This window comes from Sapajus apella, unplaced genomic scaffold, assembly GCF_009761245.1.
Source record: "Sapajus apella isolate SASKATOON/1434 unplaced genomic scaffold, GSC_monkey_1.0 scaffold62, whole genome shotgun sequence".
Classification (NCBI taxonomy): domain Eukaryota; kingdom Metazoa; phylum Chordata; class Mammalia; order Primates; family Cebidae; genus Sapajus; species Sapajus apella.
Window position 1 is genome coordinate 16,066,262 of NW_022437002.1, and position 21,694 is coordinate 16,087,955.

The 21,694-nt window shown below is 51.2% G+C and overlaps 1 protein-coding gene and 1 long non-coding RNA gene across 7 annotated transcripts in view; both read right to left on the bottom strand.

The window, feature by feature from the left end:
- The window catches only part of SLC6A9 (solute carrier family 6 member 9), a 35,609-nt gene extending 26,224 nt beyond the window's left edge, over positions 1 to 9,385 (bottom strand). For 2 of the 6 annotated variants that reach the window (XM_032247298.1, XM_032247295.1), the window contains exons 1-2: positions 9,091 to 9,343; positions 2,161 to 2,275 (exon numbers count right to left, since the gene is read on the bottom strand). Coding sequence is in view for 4 of the 6 variants with exons in the window: in XM_032247290.1 (XP_032103181.1) it covers positions 2,161 to 2,190 (30 nt within the window). In the remaining 2 variants the exon portion in view is untranslated. Of the gene's footprint in view, positions 1 to 2,160; positions 2,276 to 2,358; positions 2,378 to 2,662; positions 2,681 to 8,869; positions 8,965 to 9,090 lie in introns of those variants that run through there. The other 4 variants (XM_032247290.1, XM_032247291.1, XM_032247293.1 and 1 more) reach the window with 4 other exon arrangements.
- Positions 9,386 to 10,657: 1,272 nt separating this feature from the next.
- On the bottom strand, positions 10,658 to 13,999 carry LOC116529628. The gene is made up of 3 exons (XR_004259570.1): positions 13,945 to 13,999; positions 13,112 to 13,299; positions 10,658 to 11,889 (listed from the first exon to the last, which is right to left on the bottom strand). It is a non-coding gene; the product is annotated as an uncharacterized LOC116529628 (long non-coding RNA).
- Positions 14,000 to 21,694: the final 7,695 nt, after the last annotated feature.

Genomic DNA, 21,694 nt, shown 5'->3' on the forward strand with positions numbered 1-21,694 from the left:
GGTTTCATGGGGCTCAGAATCTCCATGGTAGGAAGGGGCAGAGCCACATCCCACTTCCTAGCACAAGCCCACGGCAATTCCAAGACTTCTCCAGGAAAGGTGGGGCCGTGTTTGGGTTCTAAGATGGGATTCACCCCTAGCAAGTGTTCAGGTCATCAGACTTCCATCTGGGCCAGTCTCTGCGCACCCAGATTTCAGGAATCTCAGGAATACTTTCAGGAGCTTGGTTCATTCAGATTTGCTCCAATCAGTAGGGGCCTAGGCCAGAGCTGGCCTGAGGAATGGGGCCAGGGATTGGATGCTGGAGGTTCAGAATAGGGCCAGATAGAAGATCCTAAGCCTGGAGCAGAATGGCCAGTTCTGCTCAAAACACAAGCTGTTTTTTTTGTTTGAGACGGAGTTTCGCTCACTGCACAGACTGGAGTGCAATGGCGCGATCTCGGCTCACTGCAACGTCCACCTCCCAGGTTCAAGCGATTTTCCTGCCTCAGCCTCCTGAGTAGCTGGGACTACAGGTAGGCACTACCACGCCCAGCTAATTTTTGTGTTTTTGGTAGAGACGGGATTTCACCATGTTGATCAGGATGGTCTCAATCTCTTGACCTCGTGATCCGCCTGCCTCAGCCTCCCAAAGTCCTGGGATTACAGGCGTAAGCCACCGTACCCAGCCTTTTCTTTTTTTTGAGACAGAGTCCTGCTCTGTCACCCAGGCTAGAGTGCAATGGTGTGATCTCAGCTCACTGCAACCTCTGCCTCCCTGTTCAAGTGATTTTTGTGCCACAGCCTCCCAAGCATCTGGGATTACACGTACACACCCACCACGTCCAGCCCATTTTTGTATTTTTAGTAGAGATGGGATTTCACCATGTTTTGTCAGGCTGGTCTCAAACTCCTAATCTCAGGTGATCCGCCTGCCTCAGCCTCCCAAAGTGCTGGGATTACAGGTGTCAGCCATCGCACGCAGCCCAAACTGTTCTTTTGAACCAGGTACTTTGAGTCCCAGAAACCTTTGGTGAGAGACAGGGCTTGGCTGGGAGGGCTCAGGCCAATCAATCTTTCACTAAATAAGAAAAGCAACACAGGGAATTGATAGGATCGGAGCTGCTGAGGGAAGGACTGTTCATGCTCAGTCCCTGGTCCCGGTTCCCGAAAGCCGTCAGTCTAGCCTGTCCCTGAGGCAAGATCTCAAGAGAAGGAAGACAACCATTGCCTCTGGAACAGGATCTGGAATCTTTTCCTGCTTCCTGCTTCTGGTGCTGACCTGCCCCATCCATCGGTGAGTGTTGCTCCTTCAAAAACCTCACCCAAGCCAGGGGAAGTGGCTCAGGCCTGTAATCCCAGCACTTTGGGAGGCCGCCAGATCACCTGGGTCAGGAGTTTGAGACCAGCCTGGCCAACATGTGAAACCTGGTCTCCACTAAAAATACAAAATTAGCCAGGCATGGTGGCTCATGCCTGTAATCCCAGCTACTCAGGAGGCTGAGGCATGAGAATCGCTTGAACCTGGGAGGCAGAGGTTGCAGTGAGCTGAGAACATGCCACTGGATTCCGGCCTGGGCAACAGAGGTGAGACTTGGTCTCAAAAAAATAAAAATAAATAAAAAGAACCTCACCCAGCCCCTGTGTCGCATGGCCTCACCTCTCCTGTGCTCTAAGGCTGAAGGCAAAGAAGAGCCAAGACTTGGGGAAAGGGTGGAGGGAGATTTTCTGAGAGGCCTCGGGAGAGGATTCAAAACAAAATGTTCTTTGTTACTTTTCAGAATGAGAAGGACCCAGAAAAGTGGAGAAAAACCAGGCAGGGTCTGAAGACCCTTGATCAGCACAGACTGAAGACACCCGCAAGCCCCACGTTCCACTGTCCGCTCGGCAAATGGGCTGCACCCTTCTCTCAGGAGCACCTCTGTGACAAGGATGTGACAAGGCGGAGCCCGACGCCTGCCGTCTGGCAGGCCCTCACAGGCTCTGTGGGCTCGGAGCCTGATGCCCTCTGACCTACTGGATGAGGGGCTACCTGCCCAGGCCTGGGTCAGCTGTGTACTCAGGAGCCCTGGCAGTGCTGGTCTTCCTAAGCCTTCCCATCATGGCGAGCAGCTGGCAGGAGGTCCCGGGGGCAGTGCTTGGGATCCCCCTTCCTCCCCGCAGTCTGGCCCCTGTACTCACCAGCATCCCTTTGGCACCTTTTCCTACCATGGCGGCGGTGGGTTGTGGCTCTGGAGATGGGGACCACACTCACAGGCTCTGCTTCCAGTGCCTTTCAGACCACAGACCTCAAGAGCTGTTGAGACAACAGAGGGTGAGGTGAGGACCTGTCTGTGTGGCCCACAGGGCTCTCCAAACAGGTGGTGCAGAGCCACCCACCACCAGTTGGCCCAGGCCCTCTGGCAGGCCATGTCTGCATCCTGCTCCTTCCTGGAAGACCCTTAGATCCAGCCCCTTCCCAGTTCCCCCAACCCTTCCCCTGGATCTCTTGATCTCCAGGCTTCCTGCCTGTCCCAACGGGCAAAGGTCTATTTTTGACTCTCCAGATGCCCAATCCTATAATAGATAAAAAATGAAAACCGAACTGGGATGGAGTCCAATTCCTTCATGGTCTGTGTGAATGGCTTCAGCCTTTCCCCAGGGGGGGAATCAGCTCAGATCAGCACACTCTCCCCATCCTCACCCCAGCCAGGCGGCCAGGACGGTCCTTCCCCATCTGGGTGCCACTCAATGTGGGCTCCAGGGCAGCTGGGCTCGCTGTCATGTCATTCACTTGGACTGAGCTCTGGGCCTGCCACACACCCCTGTGTAGCCACGCCTCCTTGCACTCCCAGCTGTCCCCTCCACAGGAGTTCTCCAGGTGAAATTCTATACATCCTCAGCAGCACACTGGGCTAAATGCCATCTCTTCTCTGCAGCCTTTTCTGACCCTCTCTCTCAAAATAATGAAAAAGATGCTTCCTCCTTTCTGTTTTGTGCAAATTTCTACCAGCATTCTTATTTCATATGACACTTACTTGCTTATGAGTTTGTCAACCATGAGTCAGTGAGTTCCCCGAGGGCTTGGGACTGTGTTTCTTTTACCTGCTGTGCCCAGCATGGAGGACAGCACTGGGCTCGCAAGAAGTGTTAGTTGAGTTGAAATGGAGGGAAATAGCGAAGGCGGGGCCTCTGGAATGAGGGGTCCAGGCCAGCCCAGGATCTTATAGGAAGCATCTGAGGGGCAAAGTGGGGCTGGAGAGCTGGGATACAACAGCCATGTGGAAGGAGCAGCCCATGGCGACGCTGGTGTGTACTGGCTTAATGTCAGATGGGATGGAAGAAAGGTTAAGAGTCTTCCTCTGTCGCCCAGGCTGGAGTGCAATGGTGGGATCTCGGCTCACTGCAACCTCTGCTTCCCAGGTTCAAATGATTCTCCTGCCTCGGCCTCCCAAGTAGCTGAGACTACAGGCACCTGCCACCACACCCAGCTAATTTTTATATTTTTAGTAGAGACAGGGTTTCACCATATTGGCCAGGCTGGCCTCAAACTCTTGATCTTGTGACCCGCCCACCTTGGCCTCCCAAAGTGCTGGGATTACAGGTGTGAACACAGCGCCCAGCCTAAAGGTTAGTTTTTGACAGGCCTCAGGAGGAATCCATCTTCAGAGAGCCTTAAAGAGCTGTCTCATCCGAGGAAACCACTCCCCAGGGCCTGGACCCAGGAAGGATTCAGCTCAGCCTCTCTGGAGCCTTTCCTGCCTTCCCAGGAAGCTGACTCTGCTCCCAAGTCTACTCTGGGCAACTCTGCTCCACCCACAGCCTCCTGTTAAAAGCCACCTCTCACCTGCTCGCCCAGGAAGTCTCTGGAAGGCTGGAGGAGAGATGAGGAGGACGCTCTTTGCCTATGCAAATCAGCCCTTGGCTTTTTTAGGCCCTTGCCCTGGCTGCCTGGTCTCCTGCAAAGCTTCTCTTCAGGGCAGAGTGGGTACAAGATGTGACCCAGGCTGGCCTATGGCTCAACTTGTCCTCCTAACGAGGTTCCTGCTCATGGCTTAGGTCTTCTGGGGGCAAGCAGGGGCAGAGGGGGGTGTGCTCCCTCAAAAGGAGATCCCACCTTTGTCCTTCTCACTTACCCTGTGCCTCCCTCTCCAGCTGTAAACTCTAGATTCGACTTCCTTAAAACCACCTCTCTTCAGTCAAGGACCAATTATGACAATGATGATAGTAATAACAGCAGATGGCGTGAGAAAGAGCCACGTAAGCCAGGCGCGGTGGCTCACGCCTGTCATCCCAGCACTTTGGGAGGCCGAGGCAGGTGGATCAACTGAGGTCAGGAGTTTGAGACCAGCTTGACCAATATGGTGAAACCCCATATCTACTAAAAATACAAAAATTGGCCAGGCATGGTAGTGTGTGCCTATAGTCCCAGCTACTCAGGTGGCTGAGACAGGAGAATCACTTGAAACCCAGGAGGCGGAGGTTAGTGAGCCGAGATCACCCCACTGCACTCCAGCCTAGGCAACAGAGTGAGACTCGGTCTAAAAAAAAAAAAAAAAAAAAGCCATGAGCCATATCGTGGGTTGGAAATTAAGCCCACCGGTCAGGTAAGTAAACTGAGGACACTGTGTCTTGGAACTTAGGCTGCAGAGTGCCCTCACCCAGGTTATCCTGGAATTCCTCTTAGTGTGCAGTTGGAGAGACGAACTTAAGAGAGGTCAAATGCCTTCCTTGTAAATGCTCGAGTGAGGACTTCAACTGGGTTTTCAGACCCAACATCTCTGACTGCAAATGCAGTCCCTGCCCTCAGGGGCTTTATGGACTGGAGGGAAAAGACTGCTTCCTGGCAGCTTCCAGGAGAATGAGCTGAGTGTAACGCTTTGCTGCTTCTCCTGCTTTTGACATTTCTGTTACATGGCCCCATCTGTCCATTCGGAAAAACACCAACTGAATGCCCATGATGTCCAGGCCCTCTTCTACATGCTGAAGACCCACAATACCAGGCCCCAAACCAGCCCCTGGACCATTTGTGGACCACCGTTGACAAGCAGCAGTGGGTCACAGAGGCAGTTTAGCACCTGATAAAGAGCTTGAGCTCTGGGATCTCATAGGCCTGGGCGGGATTTCTGGCTTAGCTACTCACTAGGTATGTGATTTCAAGTGAGCTACTTTGAGCCTTAGTTTTCTCAATCTGGAAGATGGGGCTAATAGTAATTTCCTAGTAAGTTCTGACATTTCTGCCTAATTTTTGTCCTTACCACAAGCCCTCCACATGTTCCTCCCCTCCAACCTGTTAATCTTCCCAAAGCCCTAAATCCCTGACTCCCTCCAGTGGTTTTCCATAGCCAACAGGATATGGCCTAAATCGCTTAGCAGGCGTTTACGGCTAGCCACAGCTAGACTCATGTATTCCACAATACTGATTGCAGGTCTGCTCTGGGCCAGGCCTGTGCTAGGCACCAGGAACGCAAAGGTCTCTGTATGCCTGCAGCTTATAGACTAAGGGGAAAGAGTTAAACTGATGACTAAAATTTAAAGAATTACAGACTGAGGCCAGGCGCAGTGGCTCATGCCTATAATCCTAGCACTTTGGGAGGCTGAGATGGGTGGATCACCTGAGGCCAGGAATTTGAGACCACCCTGACCAGCATGGTGAAGCCCCGTCTCTACTAAAAATACAAAATAAGCTGGGAGTGGTGGTGGGCGCCTATAATCCCAGCTACCTGGGAGGCTGAGGCAGGAGAATCACTTGAACCCAGGAGGCAGAGGTTGCAGTGAGCTGAGATCGAGCCATTGCACCCCAGCCTGGGCAAAAAGAGCAAAATTCTGTCTAAAAAAATAAAAAAATAGGCTAAGCGCGGTGGCTCACGTCTGTAATGCCAGCACTTTGGGAGGCCAAGGCGGGTGGATCACAGGTCAGAAGATCGAGACCATCCTGGTCAACATGGTGAAACCCCATCTCTACTAAAAATACAAAAAAATTAGCTGGGTGTGGTGGCGCATGCCTGTAGTCCCAGCTACTCAGGAGGCTGAGGCAGGAGAATTGCTTGAACCCAGCAGGCAGAGATTGCAGTGAGCTGAGATCGCGCGACCGCACTACAGTGGGAGACTCTGTCTCAAAAAATAAAAATAAAAATAAATTTAAAAATAAAGAACTGCATAGTGAGATAAAGGGTGGAAAAGGGAAAGATTGTGTTATGAGACTCTACGATAGGGGGGCCTGGCCTTGTGTGAAACTCAGGGAGGGCTTCCCTGAGGAAGTGATATTTAAGGGTCTAAAGGAGTTAACTAGGCAAAGTAGCAATAATGAGGAAGGGAAGAGGAAGACAGATTCAAGCAAATGAAACAACATGTGGAAAGGCTCTGAGGCTGGAGCTCAGACAGCCAGGGAGAAATGGTCAAGGATGAAAGTGGACATCATAGATGCCTGGCCAGGGCCTTTAGGGTCTGGATTTTGGTCTTTATCTTAAGGACAAGGGTGGCTGTTGAAAGCTTTTAAGCAGAAGATCAACTTCAAGGAGGAGCAGTTGGTGGAATGTGCATCTTGAAACCATCCCCCTAGATACAGTGTGGAGCAAGGACTGGAGGAAGGCTGAAGTGGAAGAGAGGAAATCAATTAGAAATGGGCCAGGCCAAAAACGAGGGGGCCCAGGTTAGGAAGGTGACAGTAGGGTGAGGAGAGGTGCACAGATTCAGAGAAATATCAAGGCAACACGAAGAGACTTGGGGATGAATCGAACTTGGTCGGGGGAGGGATAAGGAGTCTCTGGTTTCTGCTGGTAGAGTGGGAGGAAGCTGGTGCCCGGCCCAGAGACAAATGCTGGGGATGGTGCAGGTTTGGTGCGGGGACAGGAGGGCTGGGTTGGACAAGCTGGTCTGAGCTGCTTGTGAGCCACTCAAAGGCAGATGTTGAGACATCAGTCACAGAACCCTGGCCCATCTTGACAGTCTCACTGCCGAGTGTCAGACAGAACTGCCAGGTCAATCAGTTTTAACCGTCCATCTGGCGCCAAGCCTCGAGTCCTCACTGGGGATGGAAAGGTGATAGGCTCTTTCCCTGGCTTCAAGGACCTCACGGTTTAGTAAGAAGATGGAAAAAGACGCATAATTTCCATTCACTGTGATGGAGGAATTGGAGGGGCCGTGGGAGCAGAAAAGAGCCCTTAACTTAGTTCTACGCGGGAGCCCAGGTCAGCAACCTGCGGCCATCTGCCACCATGTGAGACTAACCAGCATTTCCAGAGGGCTCCTGCTTCATGCCTTTGGCACCCGTTCCCTCTTTTTTGAGCACCCCTGTCCCTATTTCCACCTGTATGTATCCTACCCATCCTCAAAACCTATCCCAAGGATACTGTCTTCATGAAGCCTGCCTAGGTCCTCCCCGTTCCTGTCAGCCTTCCTACTGTACCCCACGCTGTGTACGTTTCATTAGCACGCTTGCCACACGTAGCATTGCGGCTTGCTTGCTTGTGCCCAAGTCTGGCTCCCCACTAGATGGAGGGCTTTTCCAGGGCAGAGGTGTGATTCTTCTGTGTCCGCAGAGCCGGGAACTGAGCGGGTACAGCCGCAGTCGCCGCCCAGGCCAAGTAAGGGGGGCGTTTTCTCTGCGGTCCCTGGAAACACTTGGGCATGCTCAGTGTCGCCCATTAGTCCACAGAACCAGTCCCCTCACCCACTACTCTCCAACCTTCTGATGCTCCCTCACTTTGGAAGTCTTTAACCTTTCAGGCTCTTCTCACCTTCCCTAATCCTCGCCCCGCAGCCTTTCTTTCCCAGCGGCCGCACCCTCATGCTCCTTTCAACGGAGAAATGGAGCGTGTTTTGTGCGGAAGCTGTCAGCTAGCGGGGTCGCGCCTCCTTTAAGAGTGATCCGCGAGGGGGCGTGGCTTGTCGAGAGCAGGCCCGAAAGGGGGTGCGGCTCCTTTAAGTATCTGCCAGCCCGCGGCGCGGAGGCCCCGGCCGGCGGGCAGGGGCGCGGTCGCTCTCGGAGCAGCGGCACCGCCCGCAGCGTCCCGGTTCCTCGAAGCCGGGTGCGTCCGCGTTAATCGGGAGAGAGATGTGGGGGCACGGGCGTTACATCAGCCGCCACGTGTGGGCCTAAGCTGGCGTGGAGGCGGCGGCCCCGCCCCCGGCCCCTGCGGTGGAAAAGTACCCGGGCGCCGAGGTCCCCGCCCCGCGGCCCCGCCCCCGGGCCGGCTCCGGCCCCTCCAGGCCCTCGGGCAAGCCCCACTCTCCCGCCCAGCTGGGCCCCGCCGCCGGCTAGCGATCTGCAGCGGCTGCCGGGTGCGGAGCGCTGGCCGGGGTTGGGCGCTACGGGGCTGCTAGGCCTCTGCCCTCACCTGCGGCTGCCCGGGCCCGCCCTAGGCGTGCCGGTAGTGAGGGTTGGGGTGGGGAGGGCACGGATTCTTCCCAGGGTAGCAGCCCCAAAAGAACTCCCCGCTCGCTCGCAGTCCCTTCCCAAAGCCGCGGCCACAGGAGCCGCGGACAAAGAGAGGCTGAGTGCGCCAGGACTCTCCCTCGCGGCTTCCTGGGACCCGCGGGCGCACGGACACGGGCACCGGCACCGGCACCAGGCGGGCAGATAGGGAGGCAGGCCGGCTGGATGGGGCCAGATAGGCATTCAGGCTGGCGGGCGCTGAGAGGCGTTGGAGCGAGCAGGAGCCCGCACGCTGGGAGCAGGCACGGCCGATTCTCGACCCCCGCAGGCCCCCGGAGCGCAGAACCCCTGGCGCCCCTGACGGACCGTGCCACGCTCTGGCTCCGGCGCTACCCGCCCAGCCTGCGCCCGCCGCCCCCGATCGAACCGGCGTCTGGCGCCCCTCCACCCCAACGCAGGAGCTCCCCCCACTTCCCTCTCCCTCCCGCTTCAGCTCCTTGGTGATAGCGGCGACACCCAGACGCGCGCACCTACCCCGACCTTTGCGGCGAGACAGACATCCCGGTGCGTGCACTCACACTCTTATCCACAGATGCCCGCATACATGCGCGATCACACACACACACACACACACACACTCACACACGCACACGCTGGTCCTGGGGCTCAGCCCCGCGGAGCCGCCGAACACTCAGACCGACGGCAGGACAGACGGAGGCGCGAGCCGCAGCGTCCCCATCCCCCAGCCCCCTTACCATGCTGCAGCCCCCGGCCCAGGCGTGCTGGGTCCGCACCACGGTGCGCCCAGGTGGCTTTCTTAAAGGGAAAGTTGCATCAGCCTCCCGAGGCTCTGTGCCGCCGCGAGTCCGCCCGCCCCGCCGCGCCGCCCGCAGCTCTTCCACAGCCTGTTGTGTTTTGGTTTCGGGGAGGCGGGGGCTAAGAGTTTGGTGAAAGTTTGAAGAGTGGAGAAGGCTTGGGAGATCTAGCCAAGTCCCTCCCCTACCCGTACAGCTCCCCTGGCCGTCCTCCCCTTTCCATCCCATCTCCTCCCCCCGTGCCGACTTCTCAGGCTCCTCCTTCCAGAGAATAAAATTACAAGTCCCTCCAGCTTTCAAATGATTGATCCCCGCGAACCCCTGGGAGTGGGCTCCACAAAGGAGTCCCCTTCTCCGCCCCTGCCTCGCTGCCCTCCAGCTGGGGCCCTTTAGCTAGCAGATGTTGTCCCCTTCGGGCTAGGCTGGAATGAAGCCAGAAGGCCTGGGGCACTTTGGGGGGCTGAGGCTGGAGTTAGCCCGCCAGGCCCCTGGCCTTCTGCGCCTGCGTTCCCCCTAGAGAGAAGTCAGAACAAATTCCATTCCCTTTGGAGCAGAGCCGCTGGAGACTGTGGGCACTGCTGGTTAAGGCCTAGGTCCTACTCCTTGGAATGGGCGGGATCTGGGGAGCCCTTTCTCCCTCCTGGACCACTGGCTTGCTCAGCTCTACTTTTGAGGTGGTATTACAGGGGCTGCAGATACCAACCTGCGCCTTCCTTCTATGGTGAGACAGACCTGGGTTACAATCTCCGCTTAAAAAAAGTCTTTGCCAGGCCGGGTGTGATGGCTTACGCCTGTAATCCCAGCACTTTGGGAGCGGGGGTGAGTGGATCATGAGGTCAGGAGTTTGAGACCAGCCTGGCTAACATGGTGAAACCCTGTCTCTACTAAAAAAAAATCAAAAATACAAAAATTAACTGGGTGTGGTGGCGTGCGCCTGTAGTCCCAGCTGCTCAGAAGGCTGAGGCAGGATAATTGCTTGAACCCGGGAGGCGGAGGTTGCAGTGAGCCAAGATCCGCTACTGCACTCCCGCCTGGTGACAGAGCAAGACTCTGTCTCAAAGAAAAAAAAAAAGCCTTTGCCAAAAGTAGCTTTGGGAGTGGAGTCTTTGCCAAAGGGGCTTTGGGAGTGGAGTCTTTGCCAAAAGGAGCTTTGCAAAGTGGAGAGAAGGCTAAGGAAATGCATGTGTGTGTATATAAAGCCCATTTCTCCAAGTTGCTTCTGGGGAGTGGTGCCTGGCATTTGGAATGAGGCTCCCACATTTGCATACCTTGTGAGAGCCACCACCTTTCAGGGAAAGTGGCCAGTTAGTACTGTCAGAGGAACTGGTTTTTGCCCTGACCTGAGTGCGGCATCTGCTCAGGGAAGGGCCCAGCCTGCAGAGGCAGTCTCTACTTTGGACCCTGAGTACTCACCATTTTCTGGCCAGGAAACGGTTTAATTTTTTTTCCTTGAGACAGTCAGCCTCCAAGAAGTGGGTGCACACATGCCAAACTCACACGAGACCAATTGTTGGTGAGATTCCAGTTTATCAATTTATAATCAGAGACACTGAACAAGATAACAGGCATCGAGCCCAGGCGTTCCCTGCAATATGAGTTCTTTCAGGCCACACGCGGTCTATCCCACAAACCTTCCTCAGAGCCAGAGTACAAAGACAGCTCTCCGCTGGGTCCTCTTAACGTTGGAACCCTGATCGGATCTGGAAGATACCTTCGTCTCATCAGCAAGATTGTTTTCATTTTTACTTTGTCCCCAAACCTAGTAGGTATAGCATGTTTGGGATTTTTATTCTCCTACAAACCAAATGCAGGCCCTTCTTGTGTGTGTATGTGCACACACAGCTGGACCTGGGCAACCTGTTGTGTCTGTGCCGCCAGACACCGAACCCCTGATTGTATATTTGTGTAGGTACATCTGTGGAAGACTGTTTGTGTGTACTGCTGCAGGTCTGTGTAGTTGTGTATATGCCCAATTCCTGGGACTGGGCAGATGGGGTCCAAGCCCTCCACATCTCTCCTGCCAGGACTTAACTCCCTCTGTAAATTGCCTTTAGGATCTTCCTCCTTGCTTCCTCCCTGGGGCTCATCAAAAGGAATACCACCCAGGGAAGGTAGATGGAGGCTGCTGAAGAGGCCCCCAAGTAGTGGAAGGCAGACAAAAAGAGTATGAGGGGGAAAAGGTCTCCCCGCTTCTCCCTTCCAGCAGTAGGCTGGGGTGAGGACAGGCCTAGAAGAGGGCACTGAGCACTAAGAACACTCAGTGAAGATTCGGAGAGTTTTCATGGCCCAGGGAATCCATATGAAGGGAGGCAGGTGTAGGGTCCTGAGAGCTGGACTTCCAGGATGCCCTCAGGCTTGGGGCCTGGGCAGTTAGAAAAAGAGAAGGGGATGGGTGCTCAGGGCCAGCCCTCTGAGGCGCTATCAGAAAGAGGAAGCCTTGGGGGCCAACCTGGGGACAGGGAGGTGCCTAGCACTTTAGCTCGTGGGGTGAAGAGAAAATTTTCCTTGGAGTGTTTAGGGAGATTGGAGATGTTGGCCAGAGGGCTTTATTAGACTAACACTGGCATAGCACAAAGCCTATTTGTATACACAGAAACAGATTTATGGATGTGTGTGTTTTACCCACCTTGACCCAGAAAGAGCTTCAGGAAACCGCACGGTGAGCTGTGTCCTGAGGAGACACTTTTGAGAAAGATTCTGGTTTGAAAAGCCTTCTCTGCATTGGAACCGAATCATTTTCTGGGTGCAAAAAAAAAAAAAAAAAAAAAAAAAAAAAGAAAAGCCCTCTCCTTGAGATAGGGACTAGAGAGGTTATTTTTTCCCAATCAGAATGAGGCGCCAAGGAGGCAGGTTTGGGCCCAGCTTAGGTCAGGGCTGAGATAGCTTTGTCCCTGGCTGTGCGCTCCTGGCTCTGAGCAGCTGGCCCACGGGGTGGGAAGGGCATGGCCAGCCTGGGCCACTGTGGGGCAAGCAGGAGAATCAGAACTGAGGACAGATTGGGGCCGGGGAGAGGATGGGGGCACTGATGGGGTCAGACATCTTGGTGGGCCTGCTTCTTTCTGGAGCAGGGCAGAAGCGGGCCAGGCCCCACCCACTGCTGGCTAAGATGTGGCTTAGGAGCCTCCAGTTACTAAAGCCAGTGGAGCTATTTCTGGGGAGGGCTGCACCCAGCGTCAGAGCCCCCAGGGCTGGCTGGATTCCCCACATGGTGTCATCAGCCTGCAGGGTCAAGGCCTCTGCTGTGGGACACACAGAGTCAGCTTAGGTATGTGTCTAGTAATACCAGACTTGGGCCACTGCTGGTGGTCACTGCGGGAGCTGGCAGCTCTGGGCACCTTGATGGAGGAGTGCTGGGGGCCTGCTGAGAAGGGGAGGGAGGATGGACATTGCCTGTAGTTGAAGCCAGGCCTGGTCAGGGGTCTCCACCTCCTTAGAGCCCCAGCCTCAGTAGCCAGGAAGCATTATTGGGAGGTACCTGCCTGGGCTCTGCTCTTAGATTCCTCCTCTCTTGAACCTGGAGCCCAGTGATCAGTGCCTGGCACCTCCCCTGCCCCATCCAGAGGAGCAGGTTAGATTGGTTCCAGATCCAAGAGCTATCTCTGGGGCTTCATGCACCCCCCCAGGCCATCTTGTTGTGTTTTCTCTCCCCCAACAACCCCGCCACCCCAGCCCTGGTTCCAGGTCAAATCAGGCATACAGACAGGAAATATTGATGTTGGCCTTGTCAAGGGGGCAGCCCCAATCTCCAGAGCTTTCAACACCCAGACTTTTCAGTAGCTTTGAGCTCTCAAAGTCCCGAATTTCCAATGTCAGGGGTGCCAGAGCACCCAACACTGTAGAGGACCCAAATCCCAGAGCCTCCAGCACCCAATTCCCAGGGGGCCTGGGATACCCAACATCCAGGCCATCCCATGTTCCTAACACCCCACTTTCAGAGTGCTAGTGTTCCGATTCACTGTACCTGGAGGGAGGGAGTGGGGTCCCTTCAGTGACCTATTATCTGAGGAGTGGCCATGACTTAAGTTGGGGCTGGGGTGGTGGGCGGCTGTAGTTCTTCCTCGATGCTCCCATCCTGGGTCTGAAGAAGTTGAGCAGGCTTGCAGGTGGGATGGCATTTCCTCTGGCCTCAGCCCAGCCTGATCACAGGCCCTGCGGAATTGATTGTTCATTTATTTATTCACCAAATATTAGTGTGCATCTGCCATGCGCTGGGAATTGAGCTACTCTCTGGGAGTACAACCATGAGAGAGAAGGGGTTCATATTCTCCCAGATGGGACAGGTGATATTGTGGCTGTGCTGGTATGTCTGTGGTCCACGTGTGGCTGCGGGCATGGCTATGAGAATGAATGGCTGTTGGAATGTGATGGTGTTGATGTGAGGCTGTGCCCGCAGCCCACATCAGCAAGTCAATGTGTGTGATTGTTATGACAGGTCTGGCTATGTCCGTCTGTCTGGCCATCCTAATAATCCCGCCTTGTCTCACTGCTATTCCAAGGACATAAAATAAGGTCCCCCTTCCGCTCAGACCTGAGATACCAAGGGTCAGGCCTCCCTGTGGGGAGGAGCAGGCTGCTTCCTGAGCTAGAGGCTGACCCCAGAGCCGCCCTGCAGTAGGGCTAAAGATTTCTCCCACTGCTCCTGCCCCTGCTGGACCCAGAGCCTCTTTGGATTGGGAAGACAGGAAGAGGGGTGGCTATAAGCAGAGCAGGCAACACTGAAAATAGCCATCTGCCCTGGGGAGGATCCTCTGGCACCATCCGCTCTTCCAGCCCAGCCCAACCCGGCCCACTGACCTGGAGCCTCCATAGGGCTCCTGTCTGACTCCACTTCTCCAACTCCTATCCGAGTAACCCTCTCAGACTCAAAGGAAGGACAGAGCAATGATGTCACTACAAATTATGACATCATAAGGAGCTATGACATCACAAGGAGCGACCCCAGGCCCCGGGTGGGGCTCCATTTGCTGGCAGCTCCCCAGCAGGGATGGCAGGGCTGGATAAGCCCTGTGTGGGGGCCCTGCCTTATCTGTCCCCTACACATGTGTGATAAGCCTCTTACCATGGACTGGTCCAGGGAGCAGGTGGGGAACAGGCCGGAAGAGGGGAAAGGCCAGCTGGGGCTGGCTGAACTCCAGGGAAGACAGCCAGGGTTAGGGAGTCCTGGCAGAATCCCAGCAAGGGGAGACGCAGGGTCACTGTGAGGGCAGTGTGCAGTTGTGGTTAGGCCTGTGGATTCTGAAGCTAGACTCCCTGCATTTGTATCCCAGGTCTCCACTTAATGGCTATGGACCTCAGCGTCCTCAGTATTCCTCACCAGGAATACTATTAATATTAGCAGTGACTATCAACCACGGTATTGTTGTAAGGACTAAAAGATTTAATGTGTGTGAACTCAGCGCAGAAGAGGGCCTGGCTCACAGACAGCGCTCATCCATCCTCCTTCCTAGATCCGGATAGTTCTGGGAGCTGCCCACCGTACCCCTGAGCACACTTGGGTGGCCGGGACCTGTCTGGGTTCCCAAAAGCCGCCCAGCCCCACACACATCCCACACCTACCCTGTCTGTGCTCACCCCGAAACTCCTCAGGAATCCTGGCCTTTTCGGCATATTTTCTTCCAGCCATCTCCCAGACACCTTGTGGCCCTGGTGCCCTCTGGTGACAGATGCCATACATGGCAGTTACAGCTGCATCCCCAGGACACACTGGGCCAGGCAAGGTGCTGCCCCTCATCTGGTTATTTTAGGTCATCTTCACATCAAGCTTTCAAAGTAGGAATTATCTGCATTTTCTAGAATGTGAGCTCAGGCAGGCTAAGTGATTTGCTGAAGGTTACAGAAATAATAAGTCGTAGAACGTGAACTTGAATTCAGGTTGGCCTGTGCCCAAAAGCTATTATTTCACCCCATGCGCAATATATCTTGGGGGATGTGCTGGCATGGCCAGGGGGCCCAGTAGATAGGAGCCATTCTGCTAGATTGTGTATAACGATGGTTGGGTGTATGGCCATTGAGATTCTCTATCTGTGAACATAGAATAGTGTGACCTGGTTTTGAGCACAATAAGGTGGGGTGTTGGCTTTTTTGTGGCTTTGGTGTGACTGTACGATTGTATTGTGTGAGTGTAACCATGGTTGGGCTTGTTGTGAGAGATTAGCTGTGGCGTGTGGAGCTGGCCTGACTGTGTGTGTGTGTGTGTGTGTGTGTGTGTGTGTGTGTGACTGTGTTCTGTGTTGTGAAGGGATGTATAGCCAGTGGGATCATGGGGGGAAAGGTGATGAAGGGCCCTGAGTTCCCAGCACCACTTGCCTTTTTGGTCCTAGGCCTGCATCTTCTCACCATGACGGCATGATGGATGGCTTCACATGCCGGACACACTCCCATGGGCCTACTCGGATTCTCCTTCCCCCAACCCCCCTTTTATTTGTCAAGGAAGTAAAGCAAATAGTACCACAGATGGAGTTGGTCTTCCTTTTTTCCATGGGGTATTTGTGAAAGCATTTTACATGCCTTGTGATATCTAAAAAGAAGGGTCATTTTTAAAAAGTCAATGTGACTATTAGAATTAATTTAAACATCAGTTCTCGGGTGTTGATCGCAGATCCCTGGGAATCTGTAAGACTCTAACAGCGGATCCACAAGGCAAAAGCTATTTTCCTAACAATGCTAAGTTGTTATTTGCCACTTTCACTTTGTTGATGTTTGCATGACTTAAGAGCAACAATGGGTGAAACTGTTGGCAGCTAAGCATGAATCAAGGCACAACGTCCAAGTGTACCAGTAGTCTTTGTATTCTTCCCCACCACAGTGCACGAATAGTAAAAATAGGAGGGAAAAAAAGGACCGGTTTTGCTTTATTTATTTTTTAATTTATTTGTAGTTTTGAGACAGAGTCTTACTTTGTCACCCAGGCTTGAGTGCAGTATACATGATCTAAGCTCACTGCAACCTCCACCTCCCGGGTTCATGCTATTCTCCTGCCTCAGCCTCCCAAGTAGCTGAGATTACATGTACGCACCACCATGCCTAGCTAATTTTTGTATTTTTAGTAGATATGAGATTCACCATGTTGGCTGGGCTGGTCTCAAACTCCTGACCTCAAGTGATCCACCCACCTGGACCTCCCAAAGTGCTGGGATTATAGGTGAGAGCCACTGCGCCCAGCCTCAGTTTCACTTTGAAAGTCCTTGATGAAGCAGTAAAATTATTGTTGTGTGGTTTCATGTATCAGTAGTTATTTTATTTTTATTATGGATTGGTATTTCATCGTATAGATATATAATTTGCTAAAACATTGACATGTTGATGGACATTTGGGCTGGTTTCTGTTTCTTGGTATGATGAATAAAGTTAGTATGCACATTCACATACAGATCTCTGTGTGGATGTGTATTGTCATATCTCTTGAATGAATACTTTGGAGTGGGGTTGTTGGAGCATATGATAGGTACATAAATGTTTCATTTTATAAGAAATTTCCAGTTTCCCAAAGTGGCTGAACTATTTTGCATTCTGGTCAGCAATTTTGAGACTTCCAGTTGTTGTACATCCTCACCAACATTTGGCATTATCAATCTTTTAAACTTTAGCAATTGTAATAAGTATACCGTGGTATCTTATTGTGGTTTTAATAGGCAATTTCCTGATAATTAATGATTTGAGCATCTTTTCATGGACTTTTTGCCATTCATATATCTTCTCTAGTGAAGTATTCATTCAAATCTTTTTACTTTTTTTTTCATTAAAATTCTTTTTGAGACAGGGTCTCACTCTGTTCTACAGGATGTAGTTCAGTGGCGTGATCTCAGCTCACTGCAGCCTCAACCTCCTGGGTTCAAGCCATCCTCCCACCTTAGCCTCTTGAGTGGTTGGGACTACAGGCCTGCACCACCACGCCTGGCTAATTTGTTTATTTTTTATAGAGATGAGGTCTCACTATGTTATCCAGGCTGGTCTTGAACTCCTGGGCTCAAGCTCTCCTCCCTTCTCTCAAAGTGCTGGGATTATAGGCATGAACCACCATGCTCGACCTTTTTGACCATTTTAAAAATAAGTTTGCATTATTATCACTGAGTTGTAAGAGTACAAATATTTTTCACAGTCTGCTTCTTTTCTTTTTATTTTCTTTTTTTTTTTTTTTTTTTTTTTTGAGACGGAGTTTCGCTCTTGTTACCCAGGCTGGAGTGCAATGGCGCGATCTTGGCTCACCGCAACCTCCGCCTCCCGGGTTCAGGCAATTCTCCTGCCCCAGCCTCCTGAGTCGCTGGGATTACAGGCACGCGCCACCATGCCCAGCTAATTTTTTTTTTTTTTTTTAGTAGAGACGGGGTTTCACCATGTTGACCAGGATGGTCTCGATCTCCTGACCTCGTGATCCACCTGCCTCGGCCTCCCACAGTGCTGGGATTACAGGCTTGAGCCACCGCACCTGGCCTTCTTTTTATTTTCTTAACAGTGCCTCTCAAAGAATAGAAGGTTTTCATTTTTATAAAAATCAATGATGTTTTTCTTTTATAGTTTATACATTTTGAGTCCTAAGAAAATATTTACCTAACTTAGGGCCTCAAAGTTTCCCCCTATTTTTCTGTCTAGAAGTTTTATAATTGTAGCTATTACTTTAGTTCTATTATCCATTTTGCTTTATTAAATTGTGCAAGGGAAGAAGCTGAGCTTTGTTCGTCTTTGTTTTGTTTTGATTATGGATTTCCAATTGTTCTAACACTATCTGTTGTAAATACTGTCCTTTTTCTATTGAATTAACTTGTGATCTTTGTCAAAAGTCGGTGAATCATGAAGATGGAAGTGGTGGCTCATGCCTATAAGCCCAAAACTGTGAGAGGCTGACGCAGGGGGATCACTTGGGGCCAGTAGTTCAAGACCCAGCCTGGGCCACATGGCAAGACGCCACCTCTACAGAAAATGGAAAAAGAAATCAGTGGGCCATATATGTACAGCTCTCCTTTGGATTCATGCCTGTAAGAGGCTGAGCATCTTTTGATCTATATGTCTTTATGCCAATACCACACTGTACTGATTATATTGTCTAGAAGAAGTAGTAACATTATTAACTTAAGTCTTAACCCTTGAGTACATGTCTTCCAAATATTTTGTGTGACAAAATTGGAAATATGCTTATCTCAAGGAAAAGCACTTATGCAGTTGAATTGTGAGCTGAATTCACCAAACACCAGTTTTACTTAAAATAACAAATGGCGGCCGGGTGTGGTGGCTCACGCCTGTAATCCAAGCACTTTGGAGGCCAAGGCGGGCGGATCACCTGAGGTTGGAAGTTCAAGATCAGCCTAAGTAACATGGTGAAACCCTGTCTTAAAAAAAAAAAAAAGAAAAAAAAAAAATAGCAAATGACAAACTATAGTTATCAGACTTGGATATTTGGCAAACATTTTCTCAAAAGTGAATCAAGTGAGCCTGTCAAGTCAAGGAAAAAAATTATTATTGTTTGTTGCCAATGCTAGAATTAGAGTTTTCAAGTGAAAATTAGGATTTGGAAAACTTATGTCTACTTACAGTGAGTTTGAAAGCTTTCAGTTCTGATGAGACCGGTGATAGCATTAATGAGTGTGCTTTTCAAAAAAAATACTTATAACGAAATGTGCCAACATTTGGGAGATCTGCATAACTGGTGAACCAATATTTTCCAATGACCAATAAACGATGTTGCCAAATCATGCACGAGTGAAAGATCTATTCAAAGTGCAAGGCAGACCAGTGGAGTGTAACGTTAACAGAGAATGAAACGTTCAGGCGGAAACTCACCTTTAAAAACCTACCTCCTCGAGTTTTGGTATGGAAGAAAGAAGAATAGCCACAATTAACTGAAAAGGCTATTAAAATACTTCTCTTTTTCTCAGCCACATACATTATGAAGCTGAGTGTCCATCACATATTTTTATTGTTTTTAGTGACAGGTTTCATCATGTTGGTCAGGCTGATCTTGAGCTCCTGACCTCAGGTGATCAGCCCACCTCGGCCTCCCAAAGTGCTGGGATTACAGGTGTGATGCCCGGCCCCATCCCATATTTTAACCAAAGCAACCCATTGCAACAGATTGAATGCAGAAGCAGCTGAGAATCCAGCTGTCTTCTCCAAGCCAGATAGTGAAGAGATTTGCAAAAGTATAAAAAGATGCCACTGTTCTCACTAACATTTTTATTTTAGAAAATATGTAGCTATCTTTCATAGGTATATGTAGATTTTTAGTTAAAATGTAATAAAAAATATTGTTCTTTTGAATTCACATATATTTTAACTTTCAGTTTTAATTTTGAATACATTGAAGATCATGAGACAAAACCACTTAAAACACTTTGGGCTCTTAATTATTTTTAAAAGTGTGAAGGGGTCCTGAGACCAAAAAGTTTGAGAACCACTAAATTAGAGTTTTGCTTTAAAAAAAACAAAATTCTTTGCCCTCAACCTTTGTTCGTATGAATGTACTATTAAAGAGTAAGTTTATGTTACTGTCACATTACAGTGCATCTGAGCTACTGATTTTTAGCATGTTCCCAGCATGGGTGGCAGCGTCTCTCTCCCTCGTGGAAGGTGCGTGTTGTCACCTTCTTCCTACACAGCCCCTGGTTTCTCCCTCGGTGAGGGAGAAAAATGGATCCCTTCATACTTACTGCCTCCAGGACAGGTGACACCAGCTGGCCCGCCATGGGTTTGATGCAATTGCTTAATTCTCTCTCTTCCATTTCCAAGCACGCTTTTTATTTTTATTTATTTATTTATTTTTATTATTTTAATTTTGTTGTTATTATTATTATTATTATTGAGACAGAGTCTTGCTCTGTCGCCCAAGCTGGAGTGCAGTGGTGCAATCTCAGCTCACTGCAACCTCCGCCTCGTGGGTTCAAGCAATTCCCTGCCTCAGCCTCCCAAGTAGCTGGGATTACAGGTGGCCGCCACCACGCCCAGCTAATTTTTGTATTTTTAGTAGAGATGGGGTTTCACCATCCTGGCCAGGCTGGTCTTGAATTCCTGACCTCGTGATTTACCTGCCTTGGCTTCCCAAAGTGCTGGGATTACAGGCATAGGCCACCGGGCCCAGTTTTATTTTTTTTAGAGATGGTCTCACTCTGTCACTCAGGCTGGAGTGTAGTGATGGGATCACAGCTCACTGCAGCCTCAACCACCTGGGCTCAAGTTATCCTCCCACCTCAGCCTCCTGAGTAGCATGTGCCACCATGACGGGCTAACTGTTAATTTTTTTATTTTGGAGTCATTGGCCAGGCCAGTGACTCACTGTGTTGGCCAGGCTGGTCTCGAACTCCTAGACTCAAGTGATCCACCCACTTTGGCCTCCCAAAGTACTGGGATTACAGGTGTGAGCCATTGTGCCTGGCCCTCAAGCACATTTATAAAAAAAGCTATTATTTTTGTGCACTTTCTGTGTTAAGAACTTTACATGCATTTTCTAATTTAATCTTCACCACCACCCTGTGAGCTAGCTACTGTTATTATTCCCATTTTATAGATAAGAAAACCCAACCTCAGACAGATTAGGGGAAACCTATAGGAATGTAACTGACCTTAAATCCTCTTTAATGTATAGATAAAAATTAAAGGTGACCTTAAATCCCTTTAAATTTATATATTTTAAAAGGTGTTCATCTAAAGTTTAGTCCTTTAACAATTGTTCTTAGTAACACATTATCACTAAAGGATTAGTGACAAATTACCACACCAGCACAGATCCCACAGCCTTATCACTGAGCCCCAGCTGAGTCCTCACATTGGGTCCCTACCCCGGGTTCCCTGAAGCCCCGTGTTGTGCTGAGAGAACGTGTGCCCCAAACCTGAACCCTTATACTGGTGTCTTGCCTGATTTTTTTCTAGAAGCTTAATACTGAGTCTTCATACCCATCCTTCTCACTGGAACCTCCCTGAGCCCTTACTGGGGGCAACATGCATGAGTTCTTCACCTAAGTCTACACATCTGAGCTTGGTCAGCCCTGACTCCAGAACCCCACACTTGAACCACTGAACTAGCAGCAGAGTCAGACTCCGAGACCACCCTTTTAGAGGGAGCAGCAGAGGAAGTGGGAGCTGGAGGGGGTCGCAGTGGTGGAGATGGGGGTGTGAGCTGGGAGAAGCAGGCATGAGGGAGAACCCTGGGCTCTCAGCCCCCAGCTATGATCAGGAATGTTCCCAGACAGCACTGACCTTTCACCCCCACCTGCCTCGGTGCGAGGCTGGACCGTCTCCGCCATCCCCGCTTCAAGGCCCAGAAGCCACCTCTGGAGCAACTGGGGCATCCCCATGGCAACCATGCCAGGCCTGCCTGGGAGAGGCGTGGGGCTCCTTCACAGCCTTTCATTGCCCCAAAACATAGGCTGACTCTCTCTTCCTGGTAACCCTCAGGGCCCTGCAGATCAGTGTCCAGAGAGGAGGGGCCGTTGCTCCTAGCAGGTCTCTTGATTCAGAAAAAAGCATTTCTCTGGTGTCAGCCAGATCCTTTCTGGGATCCAGGGGGAAACCCAAGCTCTCTGTCCTTGGCCCCCAGCCCCTGCCGACACCCTCCTCG